The sequence below is a fragment of the Chrysemys picta genome, chromosome 7 (assembly GCF_011386835.1).
Source record: "Chrysemys picta bellii isolate R12L10 chromosome 7, ASM1138683v2, whole genome shotgun sequence".
Classification (NCBI taxonomy): domain Eukaryota; kingdom Metazoa; phylum Chordata; order Testudines; family Emydidae; genus Chrysemys; species Chrysemys picta.
The window spans coordinates 49,386,828-49,408,725 of record NC_088797.1 but is presented as its reverse complement, the minus strand read 5'-3'; the positions used below and the strand labels follow the sequence as shown (position 1 = coordinate 49,408,725).

General features: G+C 54.3%; 1 protein-coding gene across 2 annotated transcripts in view; it reads right to left on the bottom strand.

Annotated features, from left to right (window-relative positions):
- CACNA2D2 (calcium voltage-gated channel auxiliary subunit alpha2delta 2) overlaps positions 1-21,898 on the bottom strand; it is a 590,375-nt gene that overhangs the window by 70,991 nt on the left and 497,486 nt on the right. For both annotated transcript variants that reach the window (XM_042861788.2, XM_042861789.2), the window contains exons 11-14: positions 14,193-14,351; positions 10,038-10,145; positions 3,700-3,778; positions 124-173 (exon numbers count right to left, since the gene is read on the bottom strand). In XM_042861788.2, coding sequence (XP_042717722.2) covers positions 124-173; positions 3,700-3,778; positions 10,038-10,145; positions 14,193-14,351 — 396 coding nt within the window. The remainder of the gene's footprint in view (positions 1-123; positions 174-3,699; positions 3,779-10,037; positions 10,146-14,192; positions 14,352-21,898) is intronic.

Below are 21,898 nucleotides of genomic sequence, written 5' to 3'. Positions count from 1 at the left end.
AGAACCTCAGGAACCGGTTCTCTAGCTTGTGTCATGCGGGAGGTCAGACTAGAGGGATCATTTGAGCTTCCCTCTGGTGGATCTCTGGGTGTATGTGTGCTGGGGGCCGGCGCGGCTCCTTACCTGTGTGTTGATTCGGATGGCCCCAATGGAGGGAATTTCAAAGTAGTAACCTATGCAGAGAAACAAAGCAGGGAGCTGTAGAAACACGCCCATTGCGCACAGCCTGGTACCTCCCCATTCGCCCTTTTCCCAATGCCCTCCCTCCTCACAGCCTCAGAGCCACTGAGGATGTGATCCCAAAGTCCTACGGGTACCACCTGCAGGGACCCCTAAGCTAGAGCCCCGGGCCCTGGAGACAACGGGCCCTGGGTGGGGGGAAGGATCCAGCAATGGAGCGGGGAGCAGGATCCCCAGTCGCTCTCTTTGGATTGAAACCAGGGCGGGATACTGCAGGCAAACAAACAGATAGGGCTGTGGAGAAACGAGACTGAAAGGAGCTGTAAGGACCAGAACAAGGATTGAATCCTACAGGGCAGGAGCAAAGGGCATGCACAAAGCTGGGGTGGGGTGGAGCCCAGGGCTGGCAGAGCAGGGGGCTGTGGGTAGGGTGACCAGATGTCCCAATTTTATAGGGACAGTCCCAATTTTTGGGTCTTTTTCTTATACTGGTTCCTATTGCCCTCCCCCCCCCTCCCGATTTTTCACATTTGTTGTCTGGTCACCCTAGCTGTGGGTCAGGTGTGATGGGCATGGGCAGAACTTATGGGTGGGAGCCCAGGTCTGGGACAGTGGGGGCGGAGGAGCTGTGGATTGGGATTGAGAGGCACCGGCAGGGCTGTGGGCATGGGGAGAGCCCAGGGCAGGGATAGCAGAGGGCTGTGGGTTGGGATTGAAGGGCATGGGCAGAGCTGGAGGGGAGGGAGAGGGCAGGGCTGGAATAGCAGGGGGGACGCAGGTCCAGAATGAGCTGTAGGATCAGGCCCACGTGGAGGAACCTGAGCCGTGCTGCTCTCCCAGGCTCTGCTGCAGCTAGCGCCAATGCTGTCAATCTACAGAGCATTCACACTATGCCACCCAAAGCCCTGGGAATTCAAGAGCCAGTTTGCAAAGTGCCCCTCCCCCACATTAGATGATAATGAGGCATCAATCAGCTTCAAAACAGACCAGTGATTTGGGGAGCCTGTCAGTGGTCACTTTTGATCTTCAGTGCCCCCTTGTGGCAAAACCAAGTGACACAGCAATCCTGCCTCAGTTTCCCCTCCATTGCTGGAGCGATCATTATCTAGCCTGCCTGTTGATTTTTTGCTACAGCCTCGGCCCTTTCGCCAGGTCTCTAGTGGTCCTATTCCCTTGCAGAGCATTCGAGTCCCATGGATCAGGAGGCCAGTCACCCTAGGTAAGGGGTGTACAGTGCGGGTTTCTTCAAAGCATGGCTTGCTGCTTTAAGGCCTTAGTAAAACCCTTTGCTGGGTTTCGCACGGGAACCCAGAGACTCTGTCTGAACCCGTCAGAGTCACCCTGGGGTCTGCTCTTTGAGAGGATCCGGTTTCTTGGATAGCATTTCACCAGTTTCTGTCTGAAGGCTCCTGCGCCTCAGCCTCCCTGGCAGCCACCCCTCCCATCCACTCCACAGCTCTCTTATCTCCACAGCCCAGCTGTGAGGCCAACCATCAGCCCAGCTAAGCAGGCAGACAGCTTTCCCTAGTAAGCCTCAAGCAGCCGAGACAGCCTGTGCACCCCATGGCGCCGGGGCCCAGCGTGAATCCCCTGAAAGAGGCCAATTTGCAGAGAGCGGGTTCTCTGCCTCCACTGAAAATCAGGGGGTCTCAGGCTCCCAAAATCACGGGTCACTTTCCAAAACCTTAGCACCCACATGCTGAATAAGATGCAGAACCCCAAGAGTCCATTGCTGTAACTGCTGGGCGCCCCATGTTCGCACGAGCGAGGTGCGGCTGGGAGCTGATAAGCCATAATGAGAATTACCTGTTGCGGGGCTGCAGCGTGGTAATTGAGCCTCAAGTGGGGCTAAGAGGGGTGAGGAACAGATGCTGTTGGCGCGTGGTGCATGAATTCCCAGACGTGCTGGGAGGGGAGAGGGCACCGAGAGGATAGCTGAATTAACGCTAGCCCGGGGGTTGATGGGTGTCCGTGACTGATACAGCCAGGTAAGGGGGAGATCCCTGGTCAGGACAAAGGACAGCCAAAAGCAGTGTCGGCTAGTGAAGAGGCAGAGATGGGAGGCAGCAGGTAGAGAGGAGGGAGAGAGACTTGCAGGAATGGAGAGGTGGGGAGGGAGAGTCCTTGGCAGAGGCCGGAGCCAGGAGGCTGCTGAAGAAGCCTGGGGAAGGGACAAGCAGCAGGCTCAGGGAGCGGAGGTGTGATTGCAGGGGGCAGAGCGAAGGCTCCTCAAGGCTCCCCCACAGAGCAGGCCCTAGGAGAGGGCTTGGCACTGGCAGACATATTCGTCAGGCAGGGAAAGAGGTATTGGGCTGATGGCAGGAGGGGAGAGCAGCGGGCCAGGCTGAGTGGGCAGAGCCCTGTGCCAGGCCTCTCCAGGCAGTGTGGGGGGATTGGGGGGACTAACTGCCCAGCCTATCCCTGGTCCTGAGTCAGCTCCTGGGGAGAGGCTCACTGCTCCTTGGGGCCCAGTTGGCTCCTTTGCTCATGGAACCCCGTCCCCCCAACCCCGCTCCTGGGCAGCTCTGCTATAGGGTGAGGCCCTCCCCATAATCTGCTCCATGCCCCCATTCTGCACTCATGGCAGTGACCCCCACAAGCGGCTCCCCCTCCCCTATGTGTGGGGGTCCTGCACATGCCACCCGGCTCCCCTGGCAGATTATGTCCCCAGTGGGCACAGAACCGACACAGGGATGGCTACCTCTCCCTTTACAGGCAACTACATGCCAGCGAATAGTGCCAGCCTGGAGCCCTCTATCCAGACAGCAAAGGCAGAGCAAACTTCCCATGCACCTCCTCTGTCACTCAGTGCGACAGAACTGTTGGAGGCCGAGGGCACCTCAGCCCGGTCCTTGGCCCCTCTGCTTTACGGGCCAGTAGGGTGGGTGAGCCTGGCTCGGTGCTGGGGTTCATGTGAATGGAGCTGAGGTAGGGGGACCCTGTTTTCTGTGCATCCCAGGGAGATTTTGTATCCTCTCTCCACCTCGGCCACTGGGGAAGGTCAGACCAGGAGGAGGTGCTTTGCTTGTGCGGATGGAAAGCACAGATGCTTTCCGTCTGCGAAGGGCGACTCTCCTGCACTTTCCCTGCAGGCTCCCAATCAGCCAGCAGATGGAACTCTTGGGTTAGGTTTGTTAATGTTGCCTCTGAGAAGCTTGGGAAAGCAGGGAGAGCCTATTTGGAGCATCTTGTGAATTGCACAGAGTGCCGGGCCTGGCACCCCGGCTCCTCGCTGGGCCCTGTACCCCAAAATGCCAGAGCACAAGGGGCAAGACATCAGCTGGACCCTCCAGTTAAACAATGTAGCAGCAAAACCACAGCCCTGTACCTCAGAGGTTAGATCTGTTTGTGGTGGGCAATGCCACGCAATCATCGAGCGGGGTGAGCTTCCCCACAGCAGTGCCCTGCCCACAGCACTCAGAGCCCAGCCAGGGTGAGCTTCCCCAGAGCAGTGCTCTGCCCACAGCACTCAGAGCCTGGCCAGGGTGAGCTATTCCCCCCCAGCGCCATCCTACTTACCTTTGTTAGCACAAGCCATCCACTGCAGGGGGGTCACGTCGTAGTTGTGCTGTCCCACCGAGAAGGTGAACACTCGCACCTGGCAGAACGGGGGGCAGGTTAGTAACAGGGGACAGAGACAGGGATTTGCTAATTGCACCACGCCCCGGAATGTCTCAGCACCAGAGCGCAACACCACGAGAGCTGGACCATGTACCAGCTCAGGCTGAAGGGCCTCACTGAGCTAGCTGGCCTGGCTGGGCTTGGGGCACTGCAGTGCAGGAGCCCAGGGCTGCAAGCTGAAGCCAGACAATCTGAAACTAGAAACAAGGCACAAATGTTTCACAGCAAGGGCGACTAAGCACTGGAACAAGGTCCAAGGGAAGCGATGGAGCCTTCATCCATTGGTGTCTTCAAATCCAGGCTTGGCTGCCTTGGCATTAGCCAAACCCAGGTTAGCGGGCTTGGCACAGGGGCAACTGGGTGTGGTTCTCTGGCCTGCAGGAGGCCAGACTGGACGATCCGATGGCCCCTTCTGCCCTCAAACTCTAGGAATCGATGAGCACAGCAGTGTGGTCTAGCGGACAGAGCATTGGACTGGGAGACAGAAGCTCCCAAATTCTTCTTTTTCTCCTAAGGACCCCACTTGAGATCAGGGCCTCCCTGTACAAACACAGCGAGAGACAGTCGCATACAACTGAAAAAGGCGAGACGGGACAATGAGCCAGAGAGGTGAAGTGACTTGCCCAATAGCACAGCCAGGCAGTGATTGGGCTGGGAAGATCGCCCAGATCTCCCGTGTCTCCGTCTTGTGCCCCTCTCCACTAGACCATGCTGCCTCTGATGCCCGCCCACCATTCCACTGATGGGTCTCCCGCTGATCCTGTCTGTGGCCTGGTTCACTCCCTGTGTGCAGCTTGGATTTAGGGCCAGCCTGGGAAAGGCATTTAGGCACTGTTCTGCTCTGTGTTGCTATGCCTAACTGATTTAGGAGCCTGAGTCCCATTGACTTTCAATCAGTCAGTTAAGCGTTGCTTTGCGCAGCCAGGTTGTGAGACTTTGAAAATGTTATTACAATCTAAAGTGAAGAAAATCTCACTCCCCATAGACCCTTAGTCTTTAAGGTCCAGTATTTTCTGTCAATCCCTCAAAGCACCCCGTTCGAATCAGCTTAGCATTGTTATTATCGAGACACTTATTACTCTTACTTTTGCAGTAAACGCACGGGTGGGGGGAGGAAAATGTTTGACTTCCACCTGATCTAGACAGCTCTTTGAGCCAAGCAGCAGCTGTAGACTACAGCACCCAGCATGCAACACTCTCTCTTGGTCTAGATTAAATTACTATGAAGTGGGTGCAAAACTGGCTGAAAGACCGTACTCCAAGTGTAGTTATCAATGATTTGCTGTCAGACTGTGAGGATGAATTTAGTGGGGTCCTGCAGGGGCTGGTCTCGGATCCATTACAATTCAATATTTTCATTAATGACTTGGATGATGGAGTGGAGAGTGTGCTTACAAAATATGCAGGGAACACGAAGCTGGGATTGGTTGGCAGCATTTTGGCGGACAGGATTAGAATTCAAAACAACCTTGACAAATTGAAGAATTGGTCTAAAATCAACGAGACGAAATTCAGTAAAGACAAGCGCAACATACGGCACTTAGGAAGAAAAAAATCAAGTGGACAACTACACAATGGGGACTAACTGGCTAGGTGGCCGTGCTGCTGAAAAGGATCTGGGGGTTAGAGTGGATCAAATGGAATATGAGTCAACAATGTGATGCAGTTGCAAAAAAGGTAATATCATTCTGGGGTGTATTAACAGGAGTGTCGCATGTAAGACACAGGAGGTCATTGTTCTGCTCTGCTTGGCACTGTTGAGGCCCCAGCTGAAGTGCTGGGTCCAGTTCTGGGTGCCACACTTTGGGAAAGATGAGGACAAACTGGAGAGACTCTAGAGAAGAGCAGCAAAAATGATCAAAGGTTTAGAAAACCTGATCTGTGAGGAAAGACTAAAAAAATGGGGTGTTTAGTCTTGAGATAAGAAGACTGGGGGGGGGGGACCTGATAACAGTCTTCAAATATGTTAAGTGTTATTACAAAGAAGATGGTGATTAATTGTTGCCTACACACCCACTGACAGTAGGACAAGAAGCAATGGGCTTAATCTGCAGCAAGGGCGATTTAGGTTCGATATTAGGAAAAACTGTCTAACTCTCAGGATAGTTCAGCTCTGGAACAGGCCTCCAAGGGAGTTGTGGAAAAATCCCCATTACTGGAGAGTTTTAAGACTAGGTTGGACAAACACTGTCAGAGCTAGTCTAGGCTGACCTGGTCCTGCCACAGCCCAGGGGGCTGGATTCGAGACTTCCTCCAGCCCTACATTTCTGTGCTTCTCTCTCATTCACCCCATGTGGCCCAGCTCTGAGAGGACAGGGCTGACAAGGGGCTGGGTCGGGCTGGAGGACTTGCTGCTTGGCTGACCCTCCAGTCCTCCCCAGCAATTGAAGGGATGCTCGGCCCATGGAGGCTGGACTAATGAATGTGGAGCAGTTCCACTCCTGCTGCACGGTCTGGGCTGGAGAGGACTCTTCACTCCCCTTTGCCGAGTTACTGGGGGGATGGATGGGGGCCACAGTGCAGTGACCTGCTGCCAATAGACTGGCAGAAAAAGGAGCCATCTAGGCACAACCCTCCTGCCTCCTGGGGACTCCTCTCCCACAGTCCCACAGCCCCTTGAGAGCACTCCCCGCTGATGGGATTGGGAGACACCGAGGTGTTCCCATTCCCCTCCCTCCCAGCCCGGCTCTCCTGTGACACCTCCCTCTGAGTGCCAACAGCCCGGGCAAGGGAGCTCTGCCCATTTCCTTCTATGGCACTTCAGCACAGGTAATAAAACAGCCCTGGCACGTGAGCCTCCCCATTACAAGGGCAGTGGCTCAGTGTGGGAGCAGGCGGGCAGGAAGGGCAGATGTAATAGCCCATCAAATGAGGTGGAATCTGGTGATAAAGCTGGTGATTGTTTCCCCTTTCCTTGTGATGAGCTGGTGCAGGGCCAAGCAGCTCCAGAGACTCACTCCCAGCCCCCTTGCAGAGCTTCTTACCCACCTTTCCCGACTCATGCTCAATCCCCTACTCGTGATACCACCTCTGCCCAACTCGCTGGCTCATTCACAGCATGTCGCTTCCAGGGAGAAACCCCATTGCATTTCCCGGGTATTTCTTTGCCTGCTCTTCTGTCCCTAGCTGCTTGCGGCTTGGTGCACTAGATCTCTGTCTCGTGCTACACAGGCACGACCCATTCACTGGCGGGCCCATCCCTTGCATCCCCAACCTTTTGTCCATCCCCTTTCCTCTGAAGAGGATGGAAAGGCCAGGTCTCTCCATAGCTCACAAGACTTCCCTGAGGTCAGAGCTGGGCTGCAGCAGCTCCACATTTGGCTCAGTGCCCTTGGGGACTCAGCCCTTGTGTCTATGCACAAGGGACAGCACAAGGCAGTGCCTGTGCAAGCTTCCCCTCCGTTGTGCCTCTGGAGGGCTCCAGCTCGAAGGAGAGCTCAGGCCTTGGGTACCCTGCAGGCTTGCTCTGGTCCCACCACTTGTGCAGCTGCAGCGAGATGGGATTCACTGCAATTTGCATCAGTGGATCACACTTTGTTTTCAGAACCCAGTGCAAATCACGGCTTCCCCTGCACATACTAGGGGTCTGCTCTGGTGGCTGGAATCCTGGCAAATTCCGAGTCCAAACCGGCCCTCCGTCGCCATGGCCCTTAGCCTCTCACTTGAGACTGTAACCTGACTAATGTTGGGGTGGCAGTGGCTTTTGTGCTATGGATACTCGCAGTGGGCTGAGAATAGAGCACTCATTTCACACAGGTCACCAAACTTCCCTTGCACGGGGCTGACTTTTGGTCTTCAGCGAGCTTGAATCCAAAGGCTGCTTTTCCCACTCCCACCTCAGTGGGATCACTGCTCAGGGGGGACCTGCTGGGACCATGACAGTCCCCACCTGCCAGACCAGCACCCTTTAATCCGGGCTTTCCTTACACACGCGTAACGTAGCAATAGGTGCACACAGCATCAAATCCTGCCTTCACCTATCCCCTGTGCAACCCACTGCAATCAGCTGGGCTGCATGGGATGGTCACCTGGGCAGGGCTCTGGGCTATACTGTTTGGAGTGCCCTCTAGTGGTAGCTCTAAATACAACACTTCTTAGTAGAAGAAAGGCCTGATAGACTACCAAGTATCAGAGGGGCAGCTGTGTTAGTCTGTATCCACAAAAACAATGAGGAGTCTGGTGGCACCTTAAAGACTAACAGATTTATTTGGGCATAAGCTTTCGTAGCTGGTTTTTCACCCACGAAAGCTTATGCCCAAATAAATCTGTTAGTCTTTAAGGTGCCACCAGACTCCTTGTTGTTTCTAATAGATTACATTACCCAGAATGCTTAACAGGAAGCAGCGTGTGCCTGTCACAGTAGTAGGACCAGTACAGCTCGGTGGATCCTTAGCTGCAAACCTTAGATTATTCCTTACAAAAATGGATCCAAGGCCACATGTGTCCAGTACCCCATGATGGGACCCTTTTCTCCAGGCAGTGGAACAGCAGCTCGTTAGCCAATGTGCTCCTCAGTGAGTGTTGGAGAGAGAGAGAGAGTGTGTGTAAGTCTGAATTGTGGGCTCTGCTCTTAAAAGCCAGGAGGAGGTTTCCCTGCCCCCAGCCCTGCTAATGCAATTCACACACATCTTGCCTCCACCCAAGGGGAAGCTTTTGGCTTATCAGCCTGCCTGTTATCTCACTGGACCCTTCATTGCAGACCTGAAGAGAGTGAAAGTCTGTAGGTATGTAAATGTTAACTAGGGCAGGATATAGGCCCTCAGTCAGCCGCTCTGATCAACCTTCTTGGGGTCCAGAGGGAGACAGAAATGACTCGCACTCGCCTGGAAACTGCAGAATACACTGAAAATGGACATTTAATATCAGCTTTTAAATCAGAAACGGGCAAACTACAGCTGGCGGGGCCCGCGGGACCGTCCTGCCTGGCCCCTGAGCTCCCGGCCGGGGACCCTAGTCCCTGGTCCCTCCCCCCCCAGCCATGCTGCTTGCTGGCAGTGCTCTGGCCTGCCCCTCCCGCTGAGCAGCATGGGGAGCACAGCTGGCTCTGGCTGGGTGTCACGGCTGCGAGCTCCTGCTGCTGGTAAGGGGGTGGGGAGTGGGGGGGTTGGATAAGGGAGAGGGGGATCCTGAGGGGCAGTCAGGGAGGAGGGGGCGGTTGGATGGAGCAGAGGTTCTTGGGCGGTTGGTCAGGGGATGGGGAAGAGGGAGGGTTGGGAGTGGGAGTCCCAGGGGACCTGTCAGGGGGCGGGGATGTGGATAGGGGTCGGGAGGGCAGTAAAGGGACAGGGAGCAGGGGAGGTTGGATAAGGGGGTGGGATCCCGGGGGGCAGTTAGGGGCGGGGGGTCCCGGGAGGGCGTGGTCAGGAGACGAGGAGCAGAGGGCGGTTGGATAGGGGATGGGAGTCCTGGGGGGATTGTCAGGGGGCGGGGGTGTGGATAGGGGTCGGGGCAGTCAGGGGACAGGGAATAGGGGGGTTGGATAGGGGGCAGGGGTCCCGGGAGGGGGCGGTCAGGGGACAAGGAGCAGGGGAGGTTGGATGGGTTGGGAGTTCTGAGGGGGGCAGTCAAGGAGTGGGAAGTGGGAGGGGGTGGATGGGGGGCAGGGGCCAGGCTGTTTGGAGGCACAGCCTTCCCTACCAGGCCCTCCATACAGTTGCGCAACCCTGATGTGGCCCTTGGGCCAAAAAGTTTGCCCACCCCTGTTTTAAATGCAGCACCATAAAGGGCTGTGATGGAAACCTCGGACCTGCATCCCTGCCTAGCTACAGTGGCTGCTGGCTCTTGTAGCATTCCCTACAGCACCCCCTGTTGGGAGAGGCTGGGCTGGCGTAGCTGGGAGATCCCCTACAGCCAGCACTCCTGCCCTCTCCCCACAGCACCCCCTGCTGGGAGAGGCTGGAGCTGGAGTAGCTGGGAGCTCCTCCCACAGCTCCCCCACAGCCAGTGCTCCTGCCCCACTCCCCACAGCACCTCCAGCTGGGAAAGGCTGGAAAGTGGAATAGCTGGGCGTCTTCCAAGAGCCAACGCTCCTACTCAATTCCTCACAGTGCCTCCGGCAGGGAGAGGCTAGGAGTAGAGCCCAAGAAACAAATGCACAGCACACAGCAGTCTGGTCATTCTGGGGTAAGAAGCGAACGCATATACCACCTGTTGGAGCATGGGCAGTGCTCATGGGCTGCACTAGAACCAGGACCATGTCAGCAGGGGATTGGTGTGTCTAATACCAGAGCACTCACCGTTTTATTGGGCCAGTTGTACCTCTCAAACACATCCTGGACCCGGTCTTCCCCGCCATCCGTGAACATCATGATCATCTTATTGCAGTTGGCTCGCGTGATGTTGGACTGCAACCAAGAGGAAAAAACAGAGTGAGGGCAGGCCCTGGAAGGGACAGAGCACATAGATTGCCTCTGTCATGCTCCTGGGTTAAACCAATGCACGGGCTTTTGCTAATAAAGGTTGTATACAGTGTGTGTGTGTGTGTGTCTATTATACACAGCAACAAACTGGCTGGGGTATTGTGCCCCACTGTCTGCTGCTGGATGGGATCAGAATGACTCCACCATGTGTCATATGCCCTATACTGCTGACATCTATGGGGGATTCTCCTTTGGCTCAGATAGTGTGTTTGGAGCACAGAGGGTGTGAGTTTTATCCCAACGGTCACTCTGACATTCTGGGAGGCCACTATGCCCGGAATAGTAACCACCGTGTCCTCCGAGGTGCCTACCAAATTGTTTTTGTATTGTATGTGTGGGTGCCTATACATTTCTAAGAGTGAGAACAATACATCCATATAACATGCCCCCATTCTCAGGGCAGGAGGGATGAAGAGCTCAGAAGTTCCTGTCAAGAAGCAGCCCTGGTTATGAATAGCATCAGTCGCAGTATCATCCCACTCAGGCCATTACACCTGCTGCAACTTCCTTCCTATTCACTGAAGCCAGGAAGGACCTAGGCGGTTATCTGGCTGATTCCCCTTGGCCAGCAAAGTCGTGCTCCCCGTTCTCCAGCCTGGTCTGAAATGAGCCAAGCCATGGGGCGTCCGCTGCTCTCATGAGGAGAGGAGGCCCCCAGAAGTCTCCTCTGAGGCTATGGCTACACTGGCGGTTTACAGCGCTGCAACTTTCTCGCTCAGGGGTGTGGAAAAACACCCCCCTGAGCGCAGCAAGTTACAGCGCTGTAAAGCGTCAGTGTAAACAGTGCCCCAGCGCTGGGAGCCCCGCTCCCAGCACTGGGAGCTAATCCCCTCGTGGAGGTGGAGTACCTGCAGCATGTGTGTGCATGTGTGTGTGAGTACAGCTGGCACCGCAACCACACTCGCACTTCAAAGTGCTGCTGCAGGAGCGCTCCCCCAGCAGAGCTTTGAAGTTTTGAGTGTAGCCACGGCCTGAGATTCAGACCGAATTTCCCCTCCCAGACCTAGCCCGGGCACTTTGGGCTCTGGAAGGGAAGGGAATGGGAAGCAGAAGGGGCCACAGCCAGCTCTGCTCTGACGATGCCATGACCCGGCAATGAGAACCATTGAGGACCCCCCAGTGCTTGCTGCTGGGCAGCCCAGGGTAATTCTGCCTCTGCCTGGAATGAGCGAAAGGAAGCTGTCAGGAAACTAGAGGGGCCAGCAGGAGACAGAGAGCCATGCTTGCACCACAGGACCTGCCCAGACAGGGAGAAAAGAGCAACATGCAACTGGAAGAACTCTCAGCTGGGCACACAACGGACAGTGGGAGAGGTTGGGGCTGGAGTAGCTGGTCCTGTCTCCTCCCCACAGCACCTCCTGCTGGGAGAGGCTTGGGCTGGAGTAGCTGGGAGCTCCCCCCATGGCCCGGACTCCTGCCCCCACTCCCCACAGCGCCCTCTGCTGGGAGAGGCTGGGGCAGCAGGGAGCACTAGGGCAGCCATTGGTAATTCCTCTCCTATACACCTGTCTCTCCTGCTGCTCAGATGGTGACAAACCCCAAATCTACCTAACTCCCTTGTCAGGTTTGGCTGCATCTCACTGTCTCTCCAGGGTGGGTTTGGAATCCATGTGGGTGCCCAGAGCTGCAAGCCGGCCTGTGCGTTTCCACTTGCAAACAGAGATGTGTGTGCCTGTGTGTTTGCGTCCACAACAGTGTGCATGCATGTGTGTACTGCAGTGTGTGTGTGCATGTGTACCACAGTGTGTGCATGTGAGTACAGCAGGGTGTGTGTGGGTGTGTGTGTACAGCAGTGTGTGTGCGTGCGTGCATGTGCACAGCAATGTGTGCATGTGTGTGTGAGTACAGCAGGTTGTGTGTGTGTACAGCAGTGAGGGTGTACATGCGTGTGTGAGTACAGCAGGGTGTGCGTGTGTGTGTACAGCAGTGTGTACAGGCATGTGTGAGTGCAGCAGGGTGTGCGTGTGTGTGTGCAGCAGTGAGTGTGTACATGTGTGTGTGAGTACTGCAGGGTGTGTGTGTGTGTGTGTGTACAGCAGTGAGTGTGTACATGCGTGTGTGAGTACAGCAGGGTGTGCGTTTGTGTGTGTACAGCAGTGAGTGTGTACATGCGTGTGTGAGTGCAGCAGGGTGTGTGTATACAGATTTCTCTGTCTCTATGCAGGACTCAGCCCTGGCTCACCATGTTGGCCATGACAAATCTGTTTTCCCTGCCTGATTCTCCAGGGATGAAGGTGGTGGAGGTGAACTGGGGGTGGGGGCTGTCTGGACAAAAATTATGTTGTGACTATTACTGCTCAGTGATTAATAGGGCCATTCATCTTTATCTGGCCCATCGCCTTGGCGGCCTGTCTGAGCTGAGCCCTCTCACGCTGGCCCTGCGAACTTTTTAATGAAATGTAAGAGGCAGCAGTTCCTGTGAAAACTGAAATTCCAGTCCCTGAGACTCTCCATTGATCTGGCCAGGGCTGCAGCAATAACACAGGCAGGTCCTGCCAGCAGATCCCTGCCCCGGGACAGGCTGAGCTGTGCTTTTCCAGCCTGGGCGCTGCTGATGGCCTCACACAACGCTTAGCAGCTGCATGTGATGCTGGTTGAGAGCCCTGAGGTGGGCATCTGTGAAGGGAACACCATGCAATTCAAGGCACACACTGTGTGGGACACTGAAGGGAATGGTGAAAAGGACTGCCTGTTAGTGACTGAAAAGCTGATCGCTGGCGGCTGGGGTGTGAGGGGCCTGAGGGACTGAAGAGCTCTGTACCGAGGAAGGATCAGCCATGTTACAGAGCAAAGGTCCAGGCTGGGACCCACACGGATGTCCCCATGGCTTGGCAGCTGCTTGGACCTATGGGCTCCAGCCCATTGCTAATGGATTTTGGAAGAGGATCCCATCGAAGACATGGAGGCTCAGAAAGAAAGGGCTGACCTGAGACTCTGAGAGGGAAACTGGAGGCTTCCCTACAAGGCTAGAGCGTATCCAGCTGCCAGGCAGAGGCCATGGGAGAATCTCCTGTTTCCAAAAGATATGTTTTGACAGCATTGTCTCCTGATTTCCTTGTGCTTCCTCATGTGTCGGATCCAGCTGGTGTCTCTTGTCTTATACTTAGAGTATGTCGACATAGCATGCTTCTTTCGGTGGCGTGTAGTGTATATACCTAGTATGAGTATGAATAGCAGTGTAGATGGTGAAGCACCTCGTAGGTGAGTAAAGACATGCCTGCAGGGTGTGAGGATACTCGCCCATGCAGTGCCTCCCATCTACACTGCTGTTTTTAGCAGCGTTGTGTTCTGCTGTCTCCCCACCACTTGACCCTTACCCCACTGCCTGGGAAAGACTCCAGCAATGGGGAAACACACTGGCGGAAGGGAGGCAGCGACCAAAAGCTCAGGCTTTCCCCACTGTCTCCCCCGCCAAAGCCTTTCACTGACCCGTGTAGCTACACACCACAGTGTAGACGCAGCCTGTTTCTTTCACTGTGGTGCGTAGCTATGCATATCCTACACGCCGATGTGCAGTGTAGCCATAGCATTAGAATGGAAGCTCTTTGGGGCAGGGACTGTCTTTCTGTTCTGTGTTTGTATAGTGCCTAGCACAACGGAGTCCTGGTGATGATGGGGGCTCCTACGGGTTATGATAATAAAAATAATAAATGATAACAGCAAGGAACTAGGCTGAAGAGGAGAGACGTTCACAGAGTCACAGGATGGGGGTAGCCTCTTGCAAACGGCTGATTGAACACAGTCCCCAGGCTCATGAGCTGGAGAGTCATCGGGCAGTGAATAGTCCTGGTCTCCTGCTCGGAGGCCCAGCATTTCACCTGGAAGCCTGCAGTCAGGATCCTGGAGCCCCCACCCCAAAAACCCGAGAGTCTGAGTCCTGGAACTACCTGGGATTTTGTCCTTTGGAAGCCCCTGTGTTTGAGTACTAAAGCCCCCCTTCCACAAGGCCCCGGGTCTGAGTCCCAGGCTTACGTTTTGCAGCTGGTCAAAGGCATACTCAAAGCCGGCTTTGTAGTCGGTCGTCCCCTTGGCCACCATCTCCTGCACGTCTTCCTTGAAGACTTTCTTGTTGCGGATGTTGGCCTGGACCAGGTGCTTGAAGCAGGACACAGGTTTTGCCTTCTCATTAAACTAGGAAGAAAGAGAGAAAGGGACCGAGCGTCACAGCATGTTGGAGGAGTGGAGGGGGAACTGCAGCAGCGACGCTGTAATCCCCAACTGAAAGGCAACCGGCTTGGGAGAGGAGGCAGGAGGAGAACCAAAGACTCGCCTTCCCCATGACAAATGTTTAGTGGGTTACAAATCACAGCTCCCGACACTGCTCAGCACTCATAACTTATGGAGCTTCTCCATGGGACACCTAGCAGCTCACAGTCCCTGTTGTGCTAAAAATAATTTCGCCTGCCGTTGTACCTGGCGTGGCTGGGATGGATCTGTATCAGCGTAAGTGCCAATACGCTGCCTGTAATGACAAAAATCTAGCCCAATAAAAGGAACACGTGCCAGAGAGTCAAAAATCCATCCCGGATAGAAACAGGGGGCATCTCGTACTGCAGGACCCAGGAGAATGTTTCCACAACAACTTCAAGAGCTGGGCTTAAAATCTGCATCCTCCCCTGCAGGCCTGGGCAGAGCTGGGAGCTAGAGAGTAACAGCTTGTGGCTGGCAGAGATGGGGAGATGAGAGGAGCCTTGCCTAGTCAAGCAGCAGGCGGCAGAGAAGCCGGGTCAAGCAGTGCTGTGGTGCCCTGCAGATCTGGCCCATGGCTATAGAATACAGTCGTGTAATAAAGGAACACTGGGACCTTCCCAAGGAAGCTGGTCTGTGAACTTCTGCTGGAGAATGCCTGCCGGGCAGCAATCCCCTCTAGACAGCTCAGTCTTCGGGCAAATTTGCATCTTATCCCCTTTGTGAGATTGTCAACAAGGGGTGTGGGGCAATTAGTGCTAGTTACGATAGGGGGGTTGTGTGTTTTGTGGATACCTAGTCACTGGGGGGGCGGATGAGTGTCTAATCCAAAGCCCAATGGGAGTCCTTCCACTGACTTCCGTGGGCCTTGGATCCAGCCCTGAGAGCTGCACTGAGATCACAAACTCATTTCACACAGGCCACCAAGCGGTGGTCAGCTGGCAGTGACTTGAGGCACCTGGATTTAGGACAAAGTAAAACCTGTGACCTAGAGGTGAAAACAATGGGCAACACTTTCAAACCCAGGTGCCTGAAGTTAGACTCTTAAATCAATAATTAGGCTCCTAAATAGGCTGATTTCTGAGGTGCTGGACACAGCAGTTCTGAATGATTTCAACAACAGCTGCAGTAACTTGGTACTTCTGAAAACAAGGTCACTTTTATGTAGGAGCCTAGATATGGAAAATTCTGGCCAGTATCATAACAAACCAATCCAGCAATCCACCCCACTGCATCTCCACTGCAAAATTCCCATTGTCAATCTGACAGACGTGCTCATTCTGCTTCTGTTTTGATAAATGTGATAGAAAATGAGCAGGAGAATAAAAGGGCAATAAATAAAACACTATAATCACCTTCCTAGAAACCAGTAATTTCCAAAGAGCCTGGAATCACATCTTGCTTATCATACTGCTTTCAGCCCATAACACTCTTATTTAATGGGACACTGGCAGGAACATTTTAGACTCTAAAATTTAGGTTTAGTAAAAACAAGACTTATCAGCTAAGACGACTAGAAATGTTCCCATCTTAAACAAACAGTCCAGTAAAAAAACAGCTTCCTTAAAACTGAACATGGCCCTTGTGACCCAGACAGGGCAGTACTGGGCTAATGCAGGAGAACCAGGAAGTGAACCTGACTAGCCTATTTTCATTGCTCCAAGCTGAGTGAAAAGCACACAAAAAACATGATGCAAACGCAGCAGCACTTGTGTGGGGAGCTGAAGACAGCCCAGATGTTACTCAGAGTCTGAAAAAGCTTTCAGATTTAGTCTGATGGGTTATTAGCAACCAGGGTCACACAGGCAGGATGCCCCAGTGGCTAGGCCTGTGTTCAGTTCCCTGCTCAGCCACAGACACACTGTATGATGTTGGGAAAGTCTTTCTGTGCCTCAGTTTCCCATCTGTACAATGGGGACAATTACCCTATCCTGCCTCCCAGGGATGTGAGAGGATACACTGGAGATTGTGATGTGCTCAGACGGGGTGTGAGGTGCTGGTGACAGGGGCTGTATAACTACCTGAGACAGATAGAAAATGGGTCTCTTAACAATCTATTGGGCCAGACCCTCAGATGTGCTGGAGGAGGGAGGAGTCGGCGTACTGTCCTCTGCTGGCACAGGGTTTTCAGAGCGCAGTGTGCTCTTGCCCCTGGAGTACGCTTTATGCTGTAGGGAGGCCAGATGTGCGCCCACCCCTGGAGAATCCCCAGCTGCGCTGTCAGGGCAGCTCCCCATCCCCCCTGTGTTGCCGGAAGGGGCATAAAAGGGTCAGTGAGGGGGCCAGGATCAGCCTGGTGATTCCTAACCTGATGCTGTCTAGTTACCCTACCAGCCGTTCACACACGCCAAATAGAGCTGTGAGCTCATGCTCAAGGCCACAAAAAAGCATTTCCTGCCCATTTCCTCCACACCCCCTGACTTCTTCTGGGACTGGAAAATCATCTCAGCTCCTGACCGGGACAGGGGAAGGAGGAAGAAAAGGAGTGAGAACCGGTAGGAACTATCCCCCCAAGTGAGAAATGGATGTCTAGAAAGAAGTGGGATTCATTCCCCATTTGCTGAAAGTCAGGGCCCAATTAATCACACAGCCAAATTTGGCTCTCAGTTATGATGGTGTAAATTCTGGAAGAACTGCATGGATTTGGGTGGAGTTAGATGACATTTACACCAGTGTAACCAAGAGCAGAATGTATCTGTCCATGGAGAAAGCTGTGATTTCCCTGAGCATCTCTGGGTAGGATTTCTGCAGGACATTCGAGTGCCTTATCACAAGGTGGCAGACCCACTTAAGCAAATGTCCTGCATTGTGCTTCAGCACGGAGAGGCCTGACCTCCCTTCAGGGAGTAGTGGTGAGAGGATGGACAGAGCAGGGGCTCACAGATTGCTGGAAATACAGAACGTTCAATAGGGAGGCAGGGATCCAGCAAAAATAGCCAGGTTACACTCATTACTTTCCTGCCAGAGAGAGGGCATGTGGGACAAAGAGCAATTATAGCTCCTGACTCCTGCTAGGCTAGGCCAATGGGCCGAGAAAGCAGCCGGCTGTCTCGCTGGGTGTGATCAGGGCAGGGTACGGACCTATGCAACGTCAGTTGTGATGACTTCACAATGTTGCTACAAGACATCGTTCATTGGAGGTGGCTGCACAGGTCAGCTTGTAGAATCCTGGAAACATCGGGCCAGAAGGGACCTTGAGAAGTCATCGAGTCTGGCCCCTGCGCTGAGGCAGGACCACGTAAACCTGGCATGCTCTTGGTGCTATATAAATCAATCAGTAATAATGGATGCTGTCCAAGGAGAGATCATCGCTTGTCCTGGGAGCAGATCATGCTGAGAATGGAAGTAGCTGGGGTCAGCAGCTGCAGCTAATCCTCCATAAAGATATTAAGGCCAGGACAGGAGGCACATTTCACAGTCTAGACACCTGAGGATCTGAGCTGTGCTTGGGGCCTGAGGATAGACTATCTCTGACAAGTGCCTGTCTCACCTGTTTTTACAAGCTTGCTAAGACAGGGATTCCACAACCTCCCTAGGAGGCCTGTTGTAGAGCTTAGCTATCCTTAGAGTTAGACAGTTTTTCCTAATATTGAACCTAACTCTCCCTTGCTGTAGACTGAGCAGATTTTGTTGCTCTCCTTTGGAAAAACAAGTCCAACAACTGCCAGTTTGTTTCCCCAACCCTAAGAGAAAAGCTTGTGCAGAGCACATCCTCTTCAAGCTGGCCTGGCTCGTCTCTGCTCTGCCCCAGCCCTTTGGTCCCATGCTTCGCAAGCTGCTCCAGCCCTGCCTTCCACCAACGCCAGAGGCTTTCAGTGGCTTGCGGCAGCCTCAGGAAGAGGCCGAGTGGGATGGCACGTGAGACGATAAGGGATGCATTTGCAAAGGTGGCTTCTAATTTTGGGAGCCACGTGTTTTTGGGCAACCTGCTGGCATCTCCCTGGACTTAATTCTCAGAGGTGCAGAGCACCCCTCGACTCCAACAGACATCAATGAAAAGCAGGTCCCTAAGGTCACGCAGGCTGACTTCCCAACATCAGAGACTGTTTCTGACCTCTCCCTGGGAGTCTGATGGGCCATCTCTCCCTTCGTTCAGGTCCCTCCTAACCAGCCTCTTTCCCAAGGCTTGTACATACACCCTTGTCCTCCCTGCAGGCACACACTGACTCATTTAGAAGGGAAAAAAACATGGTGGCTCTTATGGGAAGCCTGCCCGCCTCACCACTCAGTCATTTTGTTTCTGCTGCTGTACCCTCTCCCTCATTTACATGCGGCACAGCAGGCTTCACGCTTGCCTGTTAAGCATCTGACAGGCTCCTGGTGCTATATGAATCAATCAGTAACAATAATGGATGCTGTCCAGGGAGAGATCATCACTTGTCCTGGGAGCAGATCGTACCGAGGAGGGAAGTAGCTGGGGTCAGCAACTGCTGCCAATCCTCCATAAAGATATTAAGGCCGGGACAGGAGGCACATTTCTCAGTCTAGACACCTGAGGATCTGAGCTGTGCTGGGGGCCTGTGGGGAGCACTGAGGACTGATCAGTTTGCAAAACCTCCCAGGGCATGCTGGCGCCATTCGTCTTGTATTCCAAACAGCCCCCTGCGGATGCTCTGGGAGCTGAGTCTTCATGACTGCTTTGCAGCACACAGCAGGGTCTAGAATCGGGGACAATGTCTGCAAAACTGTTTGAGAAGCGCTAATTATGTTTTTTTATTATTATAAACCCCTGGAGAGGAAAGACTGGGAACAAATCCCATACTGCCAACCCCAAGAGGTTAAAAATCAGGGGTCAAGCCTCCAAACCCTGCCCCCCACAAAATTGGCTTAAAAATCAGGAGATTGTAAGGAATAATAATAGTGAGCACTGATTTCGTTCTTTGCCTTCTGGTGGGTGAATCTTTAGAGGGCATCCCGGTACTTTTCAGTGCAATGGGGCTAACAGCCTTGCCCTGCCTCACAGAGCTGTTGTGAGGACTAATACGTTAAAGAATGTGAGGTGCTTAGATATGAATGTCATGGCGGGCACCTAGGATGGCTGCTTTGCTGGAGCAGCACCAGAGTGCTCAGCACCTTGCAGGATCACACTCTATGGACGCCATCCGTGCCCCCTGAGGGCTCACTGTGGGGAGCCTTTCCCTGGGCTACAGTGGATCATGCCTTATTCATGTACTGCCCCTCTTGGACATAAGGGGGGTGATGGGAAGCGGAAGCCGTCGATCTGCCAAGCTGGACTAGTTTTAATGAGCCCCAGGCCTGCAGCCACGTTGGCTGGTGATACTGACAACTGGATGATAGATCTTCGGCTCTGGGGGCAATTGAGTCTTGGCTCCAGACATGCTGCTTCTTCAGTCATCCCAGAGAATGGGCTTCCCCAGAATGGGAGAGAGGTCTTGATCACCTGGGAGCACAGCTGTCTAGAGAACCACCCAGCCTGCCCTGCCTGCCATCAGACATCTGGCTGCCTGGTTAGCTCCCCAGAGCTCCAGTGGTGACGGCTGAAGAGGTGTCCTCAGGAAGGTCACTATTACATCCTGGTCACCTTTTGGCTGACAGGAACATCATATATCTTGGCTGCTGGGGCAAACTGGCCCCTAGTAGCTTCACAGCCACAGAGTTTGCTGCAATTGCCAACACGCAAGAAGTCGCAGTTTCCTCTGTGACTTTTGTCAAGGCCTCTGCTCTGCTCTCCGGCATGAGCTGAGCTTCCCAGATGAATCTGAACATCTAGGACCCTTGTGTTATCCCCCCATAGCCTCTAAGAGATGTGATGCCACCGAACACATCCCGGTGCGACAGCCTGGGATGGGACAGGGCCCCAGGGGCAGCGAGTTGTATGGCCCATAGTGCCTGGGCTTCAGCAAATTCAGGGCCCGGGCGCCTGGCTCACTAATGTTTAGGGCTGGGTCTCTTCTTCGGCCCCACTTGCTGCCCTCGCGTGCCTCTCCCCTGAGCATCCCCACCTGCCCTGGGCAGTGGGTTGCTGCCCGCTGCAGTTCTGCGCTGCGCTCCCTTGCCAGCCACGGCGCTGCAGGCTACAAGGGAGTGACGCTGGGGGAAGGCTGAGGAGGCTGCCGCACCAGTGGCAGTCCCTACCCCCGGCAGGCAACTCCAGGTGGGGGCGTATCCTGGCTGGACCTCCTGAGCAGCAGCCTGGGGGGCTTGTGTGAGTGTTGTGCCAGGGGGGCCGTGCCGGGGCCCTCCCCTCACCCCGAGCTCGCTGTTGCCGATGGGGAGAGGGCTGAGGGGAGTCCTCCTCTCTGGCCCCCCGTCCCAGGGCAGCTTGCCTGCTGCACCCCAAACTCCTCATCCCCATCTTAGCTCCACACCCCCTTCTGTACCCCAACCCTCTGTCCCAGCCCAGAGCCCGCACCCAGCACCCACTCCCGCACCCAGCACCTCAAACCCCCTCCCGCACCTGCCTCTCTCCTGCAAGTCGTCCTTCACCAGCCTCTGTCCCTTCCCAAGGGGCGCTCTCCCTGCCTGCAGCCATCCCAGGTCCGAAGCACTAGACCGCGGTGCCTGCCCTAATGTCAGGTCTGTGGAGGAGTCTCCAAAGTCTGCTCTTTCCCCGCAATGGGGAGAACCTGAATGAGATGTTTTTTTGAGGCATCTACAGGCCTGAAAAACGAGGGGACTCTCAACCGACCCCTAATGCCCCCTGGGAGGGCGTGGAGACTAGGAGACAATTTCCTCTGACTCATGGCAGATAAAATGTCCCCGTTGCTCCAAACTGTTCTGTGTCCCATCTGGTGGCAGGGATAAGCCAGACTGTGAGCCCCATACGCCCTATGGCTAGTACCTTACTCCAGTCGTCAGAACGACTACCTGAAGCCACATGTATCCTATTAACTAGATCCTGCTCTGCCCTCGGGAAGCCAGAGCTCTTCCTGCCTGGAAGCCAGTCTGATCCCAGAGCACCCACTGCAGAGCCACAAAAATCTCCTGAGCTAGTTAGGATGATGCAGCTGTACATCTCCCTCGGCCAGCCCCAAGTCCCAGCCTCCCCTTTGCCTCTCACGCCAACGCCCGTTGTCACCACAATGAACATCTCCCACGAAGAAAACCATCCGTCAAAGCTGGCGTGGGGGAAATGGCAAGGGAAGCATGTAATTTATTTCTCGCAGGTGTGTTTTGTCGGTTGCAATCGATCAAAGGCAGGGAGACATCGGGAGAGGGTGGGGAAGGGAAAGGTGACAGAAACGGTAAATGGGGCTGTGGGAGCTATGCAAGGCAGAGGGCAGTGCCTCTGAGGGACTAGCTATTCCCCCCCACCCCCTTTCCCATTATAGAAAGAAAGAAAGTGCTTGCCTCCTCCTAGACGCCGTGGCAATTTGTGAACGGCTAAGCTGCTTCCCAGATCTCAGTCACTACAGAATCAATTATTGCTTTAACTCCTGGGTGCTGGAGGCTGGTGACACCATGAGCTACTATTGCCTCACTGGAAACCCATCAGCTGGCTTTACTGATTGTGTAGCAACACCAGGGAG